General features: G+C 37.0%; 2 protein-coding genes across 22 annotated transcripts in view; one reads left to right on the top strand and one right to left on the bottom strand.

Moving 5' to 3' along the window:
- The window catches only part of RCBTB2 (RCC1 and BTB domain containing protein 2), a 57,317-nt gene that overhangs the window by 36,335 nt on the left and 5,083 nt on the right, over window positions 1-15,899 (top strand). For 7 of the 17 annotated variants that reach the window (XM_034426872.3, XM_034426876.3, XM_034426877.3 and 4 more), the window contains one exon: window positions 1,640-3,378. The exons of 2 other annotated variants lie outside the window; for them this stretch is intronic. In XM_034426872.3, the coding sequence (XP_034282763.1) occupies window positions 1,640-1,780 (141 nt within the window). In that variant the 3' untranslated portion in view covers window positions 1,781-3,378. Of the gene's footprint in view, window positions 1-1,519; window positions 3,379-8,200; window positions 9,826-13,798; window positions 14,132-15,899 lie in introns of those variants that run through there. 8 more of the 17 variants (XM_034426873.3, XM_087886198.1, XM_034426874.3 and 5 more) reach the window with 4 other exon arrangements.
- Window positions 3,774-15,899, bottom strand: part of RB1 (RB transcriptional corepressor 1) — a 60,105-nt gene continuing 47,979 nt past the window's right edge. For 4 of the 5 annotated variants that reach the window (XM_034426869.3, XM_060689410.2, XM_087886187.1 and 1 more), the window contains 9 exons: window positions 15,128-15,267; window positions 14,136-14,281; window positions 13,174-13,278; window positions 12,429-12,542; window positions 12,172-12,338; window positions 9,980-10,010; window positions 7,516-7,658; window positions 5,322-5,371; window positions 3,774-4,723 (listed from right to left, as the gene is read on the bottom strand). In XM_034426869.3, coding sequence (XP_034282760.2) covers window positions 4,650-4,723; window positions 5,322-5,371; window positions 7,516-7,658; window positions 9,980-10,010; window positions 12,172-12,338; window positions 12,429-12,542; window positions 13,174-13,278; window positions 14,136-14,281; window positions 15,128-15,267 — 970 coding nt within the window. In that variant the 3' untranslated portion in view covers window positions 3,774-4,649. The remainder of the gene's footprint in view (window positions 4,724-5,321; window positions 5,372-7,515; window positions 7,659-9,979; window positions 10,011-12,171; window positions 12,339-12,428; window positions 12,543-13,173; window positions 13,279-14,135; window positions 14,282-15,127; window positions 15,268-15,899) is intronic. The other variant, XM_034426870.3, reaches the window with a different exon arrangement.

Here is a 15,899-nt window from a genome sequence, read left to right as displayed (position 1 = left end):
TGATCCTAAGCATATCACCTCATCAGTGAAGCGTGGTGGTAGTGTCATGGCGTGGGCATGTATGGCTGCCAATGGAACTAGTTCTCTTGTATTTATTGATGATGTGACTGCTGACAAAAGCAGCAGGATGAATTCTGAAGTGTTTTGGGCAATATTTGCTCACATTCAGCCAAATGCTGCAGAACTCATTGGACGGCACTTCATAGCGCAGATGGACAATGACCCAAATCATACTGCAAAAGCAACCAAAGAGTTTTTGAAGGGACAGAAGTGGAATGTTATGCAATGGCCAAGTCAATCACCTGACCTGAATCCCATTGAGCATGCATTTCACTTGCTGAAGACAAAACTGAAGGGAAAATGCCCCAAGAACAAGCAGGAACTGAAGACAGTTGCAGTAGAGGCCTGGCAGAGCATCACCAGGAATGAAACCCAGCGTCTGGTGATGTCTATGTGTTCCAGACTTCAGGCTGTGATTGACTGCAAAGGATTTGCAACCAAGTATTAAGAAGGGAAAGTTTGATTTATGATTATTATTCTGTCCCATTATTTTTGGTCCCTTAACAAGTGGGAGGCACATATGCAAACTGCTGTAAGTCCTACACCGTTCTCCTGAGTTGGATGTACATACCCTCAAATTAAAGCTGAGAGTCTGCAGTTAAAGCACATTGTGTTTGTTTCATTCCAACTCCATTGTGGTGGTGTATAGAGCCAAAGATGTTAGAATTGTGTCGATATCCCAATATTTCTGGACCTGTCTGTATGTGAAGTACTTTGAAGAAGTGAAACCATTGTGCAAATGCTAAGAATTGCTGTTAAAAATAACAATTTTTGTAGTTTTCAAGATATCAGAGCAATTTCACAATTTGTTGGGAAGGATATATTTGGTGTCTAGAGAACGCCATAAAAGAGGTGAATAAAGGAAATATTCTGAACTCAGTGAAACTAGCTTCTTAAACTCTCAATCACCTAGGTCATAGTTGTCTCAAAGGTGCTTTTCCAAAAGGCAACTGGACTTTCTTGGTTTTTTCCCTTGAAAATGTTTTGCTTCTCATCCAAGAATTTTTTTTCAGTCCTGACAGTCAATTGCTATTTGTTTTAGAACTCTGGATTTAGTTAGGGTGTGACCCAACTACATTTAAGGGATATGGAAAACTGTAGGGGGAGGACCCAAGACAAAGAGGTGTAAATTAGAGCTTAGGAAAAGTTTAATTGAACGCCTATTGGGTCATTTCATTTGGGAATCTGCTGTTCACTGATTGGGAAGGCAGGGACACAGGAGAGTATGATTTGATACTTTATTTATCATGGTTTTTTACTTATTTCATATTTTGTAGGATTGTTGAAATAGTTCTTGAGGTTTTTTAATATGAACATTTCTCTCACTCCATTTAATTTTCTTCCCCCTCAAGAGCAAAATTTTCATGAGTGAGAAATTGGCACCTCAGTTAGCTATGAGATGCAACAAGTTGATTTTTAATGAGTGGAATAGATTGTCATGGCTGTTTTTCTGTTCCAGATTTCTTTTTCCATTATAGGGTTATCTTTTTTTCAGCCCTGACCTGCCACCTATAGTGATTATGTGGAACAATATCACACATTAGTAGTGTGTATTAATATGTAAACACTCCATTTCTAGGAGTTAGAGGAATTTTGCTTCCGGTTTTGCATCAACCACCTGACTGTCGTTACTCAGTCTCCAGGTTTTGCAGAAATGGACCATGACCTCATGAAGAACTTCATAAGCAAAGCCAGTCGAGTTGGAGCATTTAAAAACTGAAGTAAAACCCTTGCCTAATAATGAAGATAGTTTCATTATCATTATTTGTATTTCTGATGTCATGATAATTTTCTCATAAACCTTATTTAAAAAGAGCATTATGCATTCTGGCTCCCTACTGTGACAACTGATCTTAGAAATTAAGGAAACACCAAAACAACAGTTTTCACTAAAAGCTAAGTAATTAAATTTTGATACAGCTAAACTACTTTAAATATCTTGAAATAATCTTCCATGCTTCAGGAAAAGCCTGTCCACAGATATCATATCTGCAGACAGTTGCTACAGTATCTTGCAATATGAAAGCAACCGTTTTTCTTACCAACAGCTGAAGTTGCTAGTCTATGAATAGGAATATGAGCTTTGGAAAATTAGAAGGGAAAGGGAAGCCCACAAAAGATAAAACCTCTGGAACCCCACAGCAATTATGAAAGTATTAGAGATTTAATAAAATTAAAACTATGCTAGGTAACTTTGTGTCATCCCTTCCATAAAGCCAACTTGTACATCTAGAAATTTCTCTTGTCCCAGCCAAACCAATCTTGCAAAAGTGAAAGTGTCTATCTAGTTTATTGGAATGCTACTGGATGATAATTAGGCTGTTGCTTTTCTTTAAAAGTAGGATGATGAAAGAAGAGTTTCAGCCTTCAGGTATTTGGGATATGTGAATAAAGCAGGAGATGGCAAACTCACCAATCAATATTTTTAATAACAATTTGGCCAGCATTAGTTCACTGTTGGAGGCTTTCCTAGTTTTTAATTGATTGATTAGTTTAACAATTTCCAAACTGGGACTGATGGCCAGGCGGAACACTTATTTTTAGAATACAGGTTGGGGCAACAGGCTGATAAAGGAAAAGTCATATATCTTGCTGTAAAATTGTTCACCTCTCTTGGGCAGAATCTTTTTTCCAGCCAGACCATCTCCCGCAGTGCTAATATTAATTATCTTCTAAAAGACAATGGCATTGATATCCTCTGCAGAGTGAAAAATATCCCAATTGATTGACACAAATATTTACTTCTTTCTATTAAGAGTTTTTTACAGTTTAGGAGCAAGTAACTAATTCTAATAGTGGAACAATTTCTGGATATGTAACATTGAAAACTATCGCTAAATCTGCCTTGACTTATACATAGTACTGATCAAACCTTCAGGGATTCTGCTTGAGGTAGGAGGTTTTGCTCATGAGAAACTGAAGAGTCGATGGTGAAGACTGTATACAGAGTGGCTAGAACATCTAACAAAGTTCTCAAACAGGAGTTCGGGAAGCTCAAGGGGCATGCCTGAAGCAAGAAATAAATGTCTTGCTCTCGTATTTCCAAACAATCTAATCCCGGAACAGCTAAACCTACATCATTGTCCCTAGTCAATTAAAGTTGTGTATGAGATAAAGTAATATTGAGTCACTATTTTGCCAGAACCCAAACTTTCAGTGAAATAACCCAATTTTAAAAATCATATTAAGACTATAAGAATGAGGATGATTCCACACAGTCCTGTTCTTTTATGATATTTCTGAAATTTTAAATGAAAATGTAAATATATGTGTTTCTTCATGACATTTATTGCAAATAAATTCAGATAAGTAGAGAAATAATTGTTTGTGGGAGAATTTGTTTACACTAATGAATAGATTCACAAAACAATAAGTAACCTAGATTCTAAACTTAAATCTGAAGGTTTTGAATTTGAGTTTAAATAGTATATTTCATAAGGTAACACATTTAAACATTAAGGTCCTTATTTTCTTATACTTACTGAGAAAACACAGATTCATAGGATGTAAAGAATGTGGATTGCATTCCATCAGCCAGTTTTCCAGGTTTAAGTTCACTGTATGAAATATTTCTGAAAGTTTCATTGCTTTCTATTTCATGTTTACTAAATTATAGTTAGCAAGCCAATAAACTAAATTATATCAGCAACTCAACTTCAGGATAAAATATATTAAATATAATTTTCATTGTATATTAATGATTCTCATTCTTATTTTTAAAATTATTTTATTAATCTTTAATTTTTATTAGAATACAGAATATTTCTATGCTCAATTTGTCAAAATACTTCGTTATGATAGTTTAGGTTAGCCAACTCTTAATAGTTACTGTTAATAAAATTTCAGAACTTTATTTTCATAGTCTATATTGAGTTTGCAATCTTGACTACTGATTATTACAAAACTAACAGATTAAAGAATGACAGCTACAGAATTACACTTCTCTGCTCAGGAGACAGATAAGAGTGTGCAGTGTAGGTGTTTTGTTGCAGTCATTGTGTTTTACTGAAATAAAATAATAACATTCAACCAGGCTGCCAAATTTTCTAATTTGTATATGAGTTTTAAGATGGAAAAAAAGATAAAATTGTTAGCTAATGGATTTGATCTAGACACCATACTTAAGTGCACTGCCCAGGCAAGTGGGGGGCATTCAGAACTAATGACTATAAATCCAATTGTATAAATTATTGTAGAACTCTGTCCTGCAGACAGTTCTTTGACATAGTGTTGGGTGTTCCTTGGAGGGGGACCTCAAACATATAAATAGTGCATCAATTCTAACATTAAAATGACAATTCTTAATAAAATACTAGTGCATTTTGTATATTGAACCCGAATATCTAAAACAAAGTAGTTCAATAAAAACTGAAAAGGTAATATAATTCAACAACAATGCACTGGGAAATCAATTTTACTGAAAACTAATATGTATAAATTAACACTTAAATGGATAATACATATGCTATGTCATAGCATGAAACACTGAAAAACATTAAACTCAACTAATTAAATTAGCTACGCAATATATGCAAAACAATGTAGTAGAAATAAAAGTTACAGTGCAGATCCAGGGTCTCAAGAGCAGTTCACTTCTGTACAGTGTCTGAAACTTCAGCACCATCATTCAGTTTCTGGTTTTGAATTCTAGTCCTAGTAGATGCTAGAAAAACAAAAACAGTACTGCCTTTTTAAATGTGTTAGTCTAAACTGATTAAGACATTTGCTAAAATAAAATTGAAGACATGCAAGCAGCTAATCTTGGATCTGTAAATTAAAAACAGAATCCTCATGAAATGCAGGTACCTAGATTTTCATTACATCTTGGGGATTTTGATATTATTCATAAAATTGTTCATGCATGAACTGAAAAGTGGCCAAGATATGGAGTGAAATGGAGTTCTTCTCTTTTGGACACAGACCAAAATGGAGAGGATTTCGGGGTGGGAAAAACCAAGGTTGAGGGATTTCCTGGGGAAGAGGAAAAGTAAAGGTGCTGGGAAGCTAAAGAACAGGCCAGATGATACTGGAGGTTGATTAGAATCCAAATGGCATGGAGATTCCTTTTACATGAAGTATTTAAATAGTGACTAGCTGAGCTTGTTGGATTATAGCATGTTGCTTTATGTGCTTGGGAACCACTACCCCCAAAGCCCAGTAAATACATGGCACTAGTGAGGAACTTGCTCATTGTTGTATAAGACCATCTCAAATGTCCCCAGTAGTAATTTATATTATTCTCATGCAGTACAAAAACTTACTCATTTCTGCAAGCTTTTGTTGGAATTTTGACTCTCCAGAAAGATGTTCCCTGTAGATAAGGGAAGATAAATTATACATTTTACACAGTTCTGATTTCAAAGTGTGTTGCACATAACTTGTGACTCCAGACCAGGGGCAGGCAATTAATTTTATCAAGGGGCTACATGAGAAAGTAGAATTGTTGTGAAGGGCTACTGCCCCACCCCCTGCCACCCTGTCCCTACAGTACTACCACCACCCCATCACCACCACGGACCAGACTGGGACCATCTGCAAACCGGATGTGCCTGTGGACCATAAAATGCCCAGGTCTGCTCTAGACAGCAAATGACAATTCACACTGCAATACCTATAGTAACCAAATTGAATAAATCTCCTTCAGCTGCATATCTGCCACATGTAGAAACTTCGAATAAATCAAGGTTATCTTCTGCTTGGGGAACATGCCTTCCCTATGCAGATGTCCTTTGAAAAGTAAGACTACTTTCATTTTTATATAATCCTGAGTTTAAAACTTAAAATTCAAATTTCATTTTTTTCCCAAAAATAACAAATTACACAGAATTTCCAATTTCAACACAACAGCTCTATTTCAGAGGATTCTCTGCCATATATACTAATTAGTATAACTAAATTAGACATAACACTATGTCTAACTAAGTTACTATTACTATTATTACTAACTTGCTAAGACGGCAACAATTTTTGAAGTCAGGAACCTGCAAACTAATATGTTAATAAACTACCAATAAGTGGTATATGTACTGTATATGTAGAAAACAGTTCAAGAAGTAGTCTGGTTGAGCTGGAAAGTTCCCTGCGTAGAGGACAAGAAAACCACCAAAAACCAGCAGGCAGAACCGCCAAGGAGGGCAGGGGGATATTGTTAAAGAGAGATATCAATTTAACAGTGTTCAAATTTCATTTTTAGCTTCTACATACTGCTTTTACTAAAAATAAAATTTGAAGAAATTGCAAATAAATAATTTATGGACCAGCTGGAAAAAAAGGGGGTGCTCACTGAATTAGACAGCATATCATCTATTAACAGGCATGTCCAGGCCACGGGCCGCATGCAGCCCTAGACAGGTAGTAATGTGGCCCAAGATTTTATTTAAAAAAATTAAAAAATAAAGGAAATTGGTTATTTATATACATACAAAAGAAAACAAAGGTAGTACCAATAGTAATAAGCCCTTGATGCAATCCCAAAACAACTGGAGCACTACCTGAACACCATCGGCATTGATAAACTCACCATCAGTCAATTGCAAAAGGCAGGTTTACTAAAAACAGCTTTCGTCCTGCAATACCTCTAACACCATGAAACAACATCTTCCTATCCCAGGCTTCTGGGAAGGACTCGATAGGTAAATAAAATGCCAAATCCTGTCTGAACATTTGGCTGACTGCAATGAACCATTTTATGTGCAGCCCAGGACAATTCCCCTTCACTCAATGCAGCCCAGGCAAGCCAAATGTTAGACATACCTGGGCTATAGCAATATTATGCTAATGATATAAATTACATCATTTGTACCCATCTGATAATCAATATGCAAATAGAATAAATGATGCAAATAACAGGGAAATTTGTCCACTGCATCCAAGTGGACTAAACTGAGATTTTTCTTATAAATATATAACAAACATCCTATCCAATGTCCATTTTCTACATCATATCAACCTAAAGGTGTCAACCCAGTTAAAATCAATCCTGGGGATGTCCCGTTGCTTAGTACAAAGATGCATGGACAGACATATCTGCCTGTCCACATATGCTTGGGTATGCCAAAAGAGAGACTTCAGGCAGGCCAGGACTAATAGCATTAACTAATAAAATAATCCATTTTATAAAATCAATTGACCCCTCCCATCTACATATCCCAACCATTCTCCTACACACAAATCATTGCAATACAATGAAATGCAGAGACATGAATAAAAAACTAAAGTTTATTATACTGAGTTCATATATAAATTTAATGAAAATTAAATGAAACTATTCTGATGACTTTGTAATCATGTCTTTTTTCACCATAATCTCATTAAAAATTACAACATTTCTGCCATAAACTAGATGGCAGAGGTGGGTTTCCACACAGTAAGCCAAAACTCTACATGAATGAACCTAGATACTGAGATGGGGCCACTAATACAGACCTGCATTATTTTATTCAGAAATCGGCTCACCTTCCATCAGCTTCATCCTGACCTTCTATATCAAAACGCAATCTCTTCAAAGGCTTAGGAGTGGTGCTTAGTTCAGAGCTTCGTTTGAGATGACGATCACTGTTACATACCATCTTGTTTATCTTTTGAAACTTTTCAGAACTCTAGAATACCAGGAAGATAATTAAAAAGATAATTTATTTTTACATATGGTTGGATAAGTATTAAGTGGAATCCTTTAAGAGAAAATATGAATCGGGCTCTTAAAACAAATTGACAGCATATTCCAAACCTCTACGCATGCCGTTGTTCAGAATGCCGAGCAACAGAGAGTGACAAAGATTGCCTTGCCAAAACTGAAGCTTGTCTATTTCTGTTTGAACTGACTTAATTTGCAGCCTCCTGGCTGGGAGTTCACAGCCTTGCATTTATCATAATGAGTGGATAAGGAATATTGTTTCAGTTAACTTCTTGCTGGACTCTTGCCTGGCCTTTCTGTTGGTGAATGCAGTTAATTCCCAATGTGTAAATAAAGAAGGGGTTTTCTTTGCAGGGAGTCAGTTTCTTGCTTCTGCAAGGGCTGGGTCAGAACAGGAGTATAATGTGATTGATCTCTAAGCTTCCCAAAAACGATGGAGTAATTAAAAGAAATTAGGACTGAGCTTTTAAGACTGTACAAATTAATGATATATCCTGTTTTGAACAGATAATTCTTTCAAGAGATTTGGAGAATGATGCAGATACATCTTGATTTCAGCAAAAGATTTGACAAAGCACCCCATTCCATTCTGATTACACTTGTTCTATGTTCACAATTAAATGGAAACCTAAAATCTTGATAATCTGAGTCATAATTCAAAGAGTTTTGTCAATGGAGGTCGTTACGCAACATCTGGAATCAATAGCACTCCCACAAATGCAACACAAAAATGGATCAGATATGTAGATGACACCTTCATCATAATGAAAAAAGGTCAATTAGACAACACCCATAAAATCATCAACACCTTTAAAGGAATCCAATTCATGAGGGAAAAAGAAAACGTAACGAAAGAAAGAAAGCAACCAAGATCAGAGAACATAAAGAACCCTTCGTTTCAATCCTGAACTATAAATATTCTCCTTTATTGACATGCACTTTGATGCCCACAAAATATTTTGGCTCCAATTTCTATGGAGGTGAACTGACATTGCTAATTGTCATCCCTCTGAAGCAAGCAAGATAAAGAAAGAGAAGCAGCGGGGATTCCAGTAATTGTTGCAGAGTAGGATAACCAGAATCTGGAAAGCTTGTGAAGAGGTTCTCTTTGCCTCATCTCATATTACAATAAAACTGAGACAGTATTATCCTGAGTTTCTTTCTCACCCTTTCCACTTTCTCAGGACAATTTCCATTTTCCCTTCCTCAAAGCCAGATCTACAATCTTTTGCACAACCATTACCTATGGTTCCATTTGAACCCTTTTCCTACTAATGAATGTCTGTTCCTTACTAATAGTTGGGAATAAACATATGTTAATTTTGGAACAGAAAAACAGGCAGAGGAAACCTAGTGTCATGGCCCCATCGGAGCCTGGTTCGGAGGTGGTGGTGGTATCGGGACCGTCCAACGGGGACGACATATTTGAAGAGGCCTGGGGCTGAGGACATTGCTGTCCCAGGCCTCTCAGACATTTGGGGGGGGAGGGGTGTCAACCAGATGGAGAGCTACCTGCACTCAGACACGGGAGGATCGACTGCTGACAAGCAGTGGTGCTGATAGGCAGCAGATTTCCTCCGATGAGGAACAGCTGCCTCCCCACCTCAATTCAAAGGCACGGAGAGCAGAGCATAGGCAAGCTCAGAGAAGGGCTGTGAGGGTACTCAGTAGAAGGTCGCCCCACCCCTTCCTCACAAGGAACACCTGGAGTGGATTGATTTAAGGAGAATCTATGGGGATTTAGTCTTTGCCAGGAACAATTGTTTGTTTTGGCTTATACTCCCCCAGCCTTGACTCGTGCTTTTTGCCTTGCCTTGAGGACTGCCTTTTGCTTATACCTTCCTTTTGCCCTGAGGAGACTGCCTTTTGTCTCATGCCTTGCCTTGTGGAGTACAGTGTGTCTTGTGAACTCGCTTAGCTGGATGGACTCTTGGGACCCTGGAACTCACCCTGTGAGCATGCTCCTACTCTGTGGACTTCCTTTGTTATATATGGGCTGTTGTTTGGGGGAAGAGAGGGTGGATGTCTTCAGGGTAGCATGGGGTCGTTGGAGGGCTGTTTGTTGCAATATTTACTTATAGCAATAAAGGACTCTCTAGAGGCCTGCTTTGCCTTGACCATCTGGGTCATAACACCTTGCGTCTTGTTTTTTCTTCCAGTGTCAACTGACTTTCAATTACTTTTCATCAAAAAATATTAGGAGAAACGTAAAACCTCAGCTGTATGTAGAGCAAACCCCAATGCAATACATTTAATTTAAATAATTACTCAAAATAGGAAACTTACCCCAAAGGATTCACCAATTGAAACCAATATTCTGTAGGACAAGATAAAAAAAAGTATTTAATCTTTTTTCTAGAAATGATGTTTGAGACTACACACTACATAGACATATATTAATATAAAGCAATTTATATAATATTGTCCAGTTGTATTACTGCCCATGTTTTCCCGAAAATAAGACCAGGTCTTATTTTCTTTAAGGGCCTCAAAATAAGCACTAGGGCTTATTTTCAGGGGTGTCTTATTCCCCCCTCCAATGGTTGCTCACAGCGGGACAGGAGGCCATGCGGTGCGCCAGTGCCACCACTGTGAGGTGGGGGGGTGGAGCTGCCCCACACTGGCTTACCTCAGGGCCCCCGCAGCCAGGCCATCCACATCCCAACGCCTGCCTCACCTCTCAGCTGTGACACCGGCACACCACTCAGTCTCCTGCTCCATTGCGGCCATGAGAAGCAGAAGTGGGTCGGTGGGCACGTGGACTCCTGCACGTTGTTGTTGGTGCTGCCGCTGCAAGGCAGGTATCAGGGCGTGGATGGCCTGGCTGAGGAGGCCCTGAATTAAGCCAATGCAGGGTGCGTGGAGCAGCTCCAGCTCACCTTGCGGCCAAGGCATCACAAGCAACCAGACTGAATGGGCGCAGGCTCTTAAATAGGGCTTATTTTGGGATAGGGCTTATTTTCAGGAAAAACAGGTATACAGATAGTATCTGTCTTACTAATTCCCCATGCCACAACAGGATCCACTTTCTGAAGACAGAAAAGGCAAACAGAAATATTCTAAAAAGAAGTCGCACTCATTAACTTTTGATTATGCCAAAATCAAAAGCACATCCAGAAATTATTCAAACATGCAGATAAATTAATCTGGATTTGATGTTTGCCTCAATTTTTGGAGATTCATAAAGATAAATTTTGAGAGTTATTGATCCCAATTTTTTTAGAGTGAATCATGATTTTCAGCTTGAGATGGAATACATGCTTTCTCCGACAATAAATCTAAAATGTTAATTCTAAATACTCAAATCATATTCATGAGGTATAACCTTTAAACATAATTGTACCTGAAATGTTTTTTCTTCCCAATAATAATCAGAAAAATACATGGAAGTTCTGTGAAACAGTCTTCTCATTCATGTTTGCCACACATGTAGTTTCTAGGAAAATATTCAAGCCTCCACCAAGTTTTACTAGAAGGATACTTTGGGAATGTAAGGGTCCATAAATTTAAAGGTCCTTTAAAATAAGCTTCCCTGGTCAGTCAGTGAGTTTATCTGCCAGAATGCCCTAAAACCTGCCCAGCAGCAGTCAGCTTAAACTGGGTGGGAATCACTTGCTCATTTATACAACTTTTGCAGAGAGGGGAAGGGCGGATTCCCTTTCAAACAACAGCTCCATCTTCTTTGCTCCATCTGGTGCCCTAAAGTTTCTGTAGCCCTTGTGTTGATTACTGTCATATTAGCATTAGAACAATGCAGCTCCATTTTTAATTTCTTTGCGGCAGGCTTTCTTTCAGCCCAGTGTTAATGTGTTTCTGTGAGCACTATTTTTCACTGCGCTCAGGTTTTGATTTTTTTTTTAGCATTTTTCCAGAAAAACTGTATTTTACAATAAAATATGGGTAAAAGCAGCAAAACAAGGATTGTTAGTTGATAGAAACTGGATCCCCACCTGACCAAGAAAAGGGTGCTGCTGTTCACATCAGCAATTGAGGCCAGCTACGTGAATGTCAGAGCAGCAAAAGAGCAATTACTAGCAAGCAGCAGGGATGACAGTAAACAGGCCAAGGGGAGAACAGAGAGAAAGGAGGCTAGAACTGATCATTCCTCCCAATTAGCTATTTGAATCTATGGTTCCCTTGGCCTCAATAGAAGTCCCCCATAGACAGCTCAATATGAAAGTCCACGTGAGGCTCTATTAGCCCACTAACAAATACATTAAAATCTAGGAAACTATGAATGCCATTCACATTACATCCAGAATGTCTATATAGAATAAATATAATGTCTATGGGAGCAAGGTTTCTTTTTGAGGGTGAGGGTATGCAGATTGTACAAACAACTTTTTATGTCTAATCAAATAGATATTTCCTATAATGGAAGAAGAGCAGAATTGTGATCACTTGTATTAAAACTGAAAAATATCTATCCATTTTAGGCTGGCGTTTGATTTAGTTGCTTAAAGGAATAATTTACTAACCTTGTTCTGGGTGTCATTTTTGTGGGTGACAATAGCCCTTCAGAAAATTTGCTGGGATTCTTCAAAGGTGAGACATAGATGTTATTTCCAGCAGAAACACGTAAAGGAGAATTAGAAAACTTATAAGGGCTCTGTAGAATGTGAGGAATGGGTGTTAATGTTGGAGGCTGGAAGATGAAATTTTAAATTAGCGCTATGGGGATTTGTCAATTTTTATTGAGAAATATTCATTAGAGGATAGACATGTAATTACTTACCCTATTGGAAGCATATTGCAAAATATTAGTTTTCAGTCTTTGCATAAATACCATGTTGTAGAAGACTATAATGGAATCGTATTGTCCTTCCCTGATCAAAACACACTTGAATGTCTAGATGAAATTGATTAGAAATTTAAGCATCAGCCCCCTATAATAACAACTTCTTCCAGTAGCTATATCTGTTTGTAACATCTCTGTTATACTTAATTTGTACAGGATTTTCCTTCTTTGGAAAATTCTTATGCTCACATTCCCTCCCACAACAATGTTAGCTTCCTTAATCTGAGGATGATTTATTCAAAAAAAGTTTGGTCCTGAATGAATTAAAAATATAATGAATAATTACTGTTCAGTGAATTTCACCTTTTTTTAATCATCCTTTTCAAATGCTTTAGACAGGTGGTATACTGAATAAAATGTGAGGGAAGTATTTTTAACTGGAACCTCATATTTGGATATAGTGATATACTAATTAATGTTGACATTATGCTTAGTTTTTGACCACATATTCATTTGGAATTTTGAGAACATGTCGCATTCTTGCAAAATCTGATTGCTAGCAGAAAGGCAAGTTGATTAAATTGTTTCCTGCCACATCTGCTAGAAGTTGTCAGAGGTAACATCCATAAATCAGTGATGTCTAGAAGCTTCTGGCTGTTTGCTATTGTTGCAAAGGTACTCGACAAAATAAGAGTTTTAATACAAATAATAGCAATAATAACTGCTAAAAAGTGTCCCATACCTCTTGATTTGCATTGTTGAGTTCCTTGTATGCTGTCACAATAGTTTTAAACCTGAGATCAATATTCTTCACCTTACATATGCCATACATGGAACACATCATAATCTGTTTAAATGCAGAGAGGAGCCATCATTATTCTCATCACCATCATCACTCGTTATTAAAGAAAGTCCAGCCCCGGCTTTTCAGGAATGGAAAAAGCTTTAAAACCTTAGCTATTGGAGCACTTGTTTAATTTAAAAAATATGTAAAATTTATTTAAACAATTGAAATAACAAACATAACAAAATTATAAAATTATAAGAATAATAAAACTATGCAATATTAAATACCAAAAACAAAATCCTTTAAACATTGTACTACAAAATAATTGGGGCACCAGCCTGAGAAAGGTTCATGTAGATATTTAATATGAGAAATAGATATGGAACACCAATTATATGCCAAACTTGGGAATGATATTGAATCCTTTACTTCCTACATTTACCACTCTAAATAAGGATACTAGCTTTCAATGATAAATAACCCTGAAGGAATATAATTGACTCATATTCCCTCTAATCTTGTCTTACCATTTGTGTGTTACTGCTTGTTTGGCCATGTCATGCGGGGCAATTCACTGAAGAAAGCAATTATGTTTGGAAGAGATAGCGGTAAAAGGAAACCTGGCTGTCAAAGAATACGGTGGCTGGACAACATCAAAGCTCTCAGCAGCCAGAGCACAGAAATGCTCAAAGTAGTCCAAGATTGAAAGATGTGGAGAGACCTGGCCCACAGAACTGCCAAGAGTCGGACATGACTGAATGGATAACATTATCATTTGTTTTTGCTTGCCTATTATCAAGTTTCTGATAGGACTAAGGCAATGTAATGTAACATAATGTTATGTAAACTCGCTTGAGCATGGAAAAATCTAAATTAAAAAAAAAAAGTAAATAAGTGGATCCAGTCAAATATATTACCTGGTCTAAGTGTCTGTCTTTCATCAGTTCATATTCATTTTGCAGTGTGTGATGAAAAAGGGTCCATATCAAATGTTCAAGTTCAGGATGGTCAGGCAGAAGACGCAAACATAAGTTATTTAATCTTCTATAAGCCAAGCAATACACTGGAAAGAGATTTGTTTATAAATTACAAACAAGGTCAAATCAATATTTATATTTATAGAAACACAGGGAGATAATGTAATATAATGTACAGAATATATTTAAGAGTTTACTCCAGGAATGTAACAAGGTGTATGTGTTATTTTAATCACAGCAAAAATTATATTAGCCTGTACAAAGTCAGCATATTTATTGAGAGACTGTCACTTTTGAGAATGGTATAGAAGCTCTTCTTTTCTAAAACTCTGCTGTGATTTCAGCAGAAGTCTTTTTAGTAATCTGAAATCATTACTTGAATTTGTAGAAACATATTAGGAATTAGTAATACATAATAATGAAATAATGTTTTAATTTGGTAAAATTCTATATTTAAGAAAATTGTGTGACATATGTCATGGGCAAGTAATTCCAAAAGATATCAAATGCATTAAAATATTTAAGAAATATTGATAATTTACATAATGCTGCAATTAAAATATACTTCAGGACTATTAAATTGCAAAAAAGTTAGTGGTAAAGGGGGCAATGCATTAACTTAGAATCGAAACATGCCTTAAATATCTGTTCCATCTCCAGTCCTTCCCTCCAGCCAGAAATGGCTTTTGCCAGGCAAAAAAGACTGGCGCAGGAGACTTCCCTGTGCAGTTGGCTCATCTGCCCCCTCACTGCTACCTTTCTGATTTACTCCAAATCAGGGGTGTCCAACCCTGGCAACTTTAAGACTGGTGGACCTCAACTCCTATAATTCTGAGAGTTGAGGTCCACTAGTCTTAAAATTGCCAAGGTTAGACAGCCCAATCTAGATTCGATGAGATAATGTTGAAAAATAGCTTTTAAAATCCACCTACCTTTTTTATAGAAATATGACAAAGAAATAGATTTATGTGGTTTCTGAGACTGATTTAATCCCACAGCCTGTGACTCTGGAGAAGAATATACAAAAGTGGAAGAAACTTTTTTCTTAGGAGACTTCGTAGGAGAGAGGTACCTTTAAAAAAAAGGATACAGACACACAGAATAAAAAGGATAATTAGGGTAATGATATTCTAGACCATAAACCTTATTTTCAAAATGACTGAGTATAAGGTGGGCTACCTCCTTCTCCATTAATTGCTTTCCAATCCAGCTCTCAATGACTGTTACTAATAAGACACAGCTCACATTGCTAGAAAAATTGCAGACAAAACATCATACTGGATCTATTTCCTGCTGCATCTTGTCTGTTTACTGTCTTAACCTACTTAAATTTTAATCCAAGTGTTTTAAACTTGCATTTACTGTAAACTTCCTTAGATGCCATTATCTCTCAAAGACAGTAAAATACCGAATAAAATAGCAGAAAGTAGCACTGTTCAAACAGATAAAAGGATGGTGCAAAGTGCAAGATATGAGATCATGGATTTAGATCGCAGGCTATAGGGGGAAGCAGACTGACAAAAACAGCCTTGCGTTATCAAAAAGCCTGCTCACTCTTTTCTGCATTATAAGGATGCCTGCCTGCCCCACAAAAGCAAAGCTTGCAAAACAATAGCAGAATGCTACTTTGACAAAAGCAACAAGTACTGAAGCTTATGATTACAGGAAAGCAAATTCTGAGTGAATATTAGGGAAATTCTTAAG

This window comes from Pantherophis guttatus, chromosome 1 (genome assembly GCF_059756535.1).
Source record: "Pantherophis guttatus breed Tessera chromosome 1, ASM5975653v1, whole genome shotgun sequence".
In the NCBI taxonomy this organism is placed as follows: domain Eukaryota; kingdom Metazoa; phylum Chordata; class Lepidosauria; order Squamata; family Colubridae; genus Pantherophis; species Pantherophis guttatus.
The sequence above is the reverse complement of the archived record's forward strand: the minus strand, read 5'-3'. Positions and strand labels throughout refer to the sequence as shown.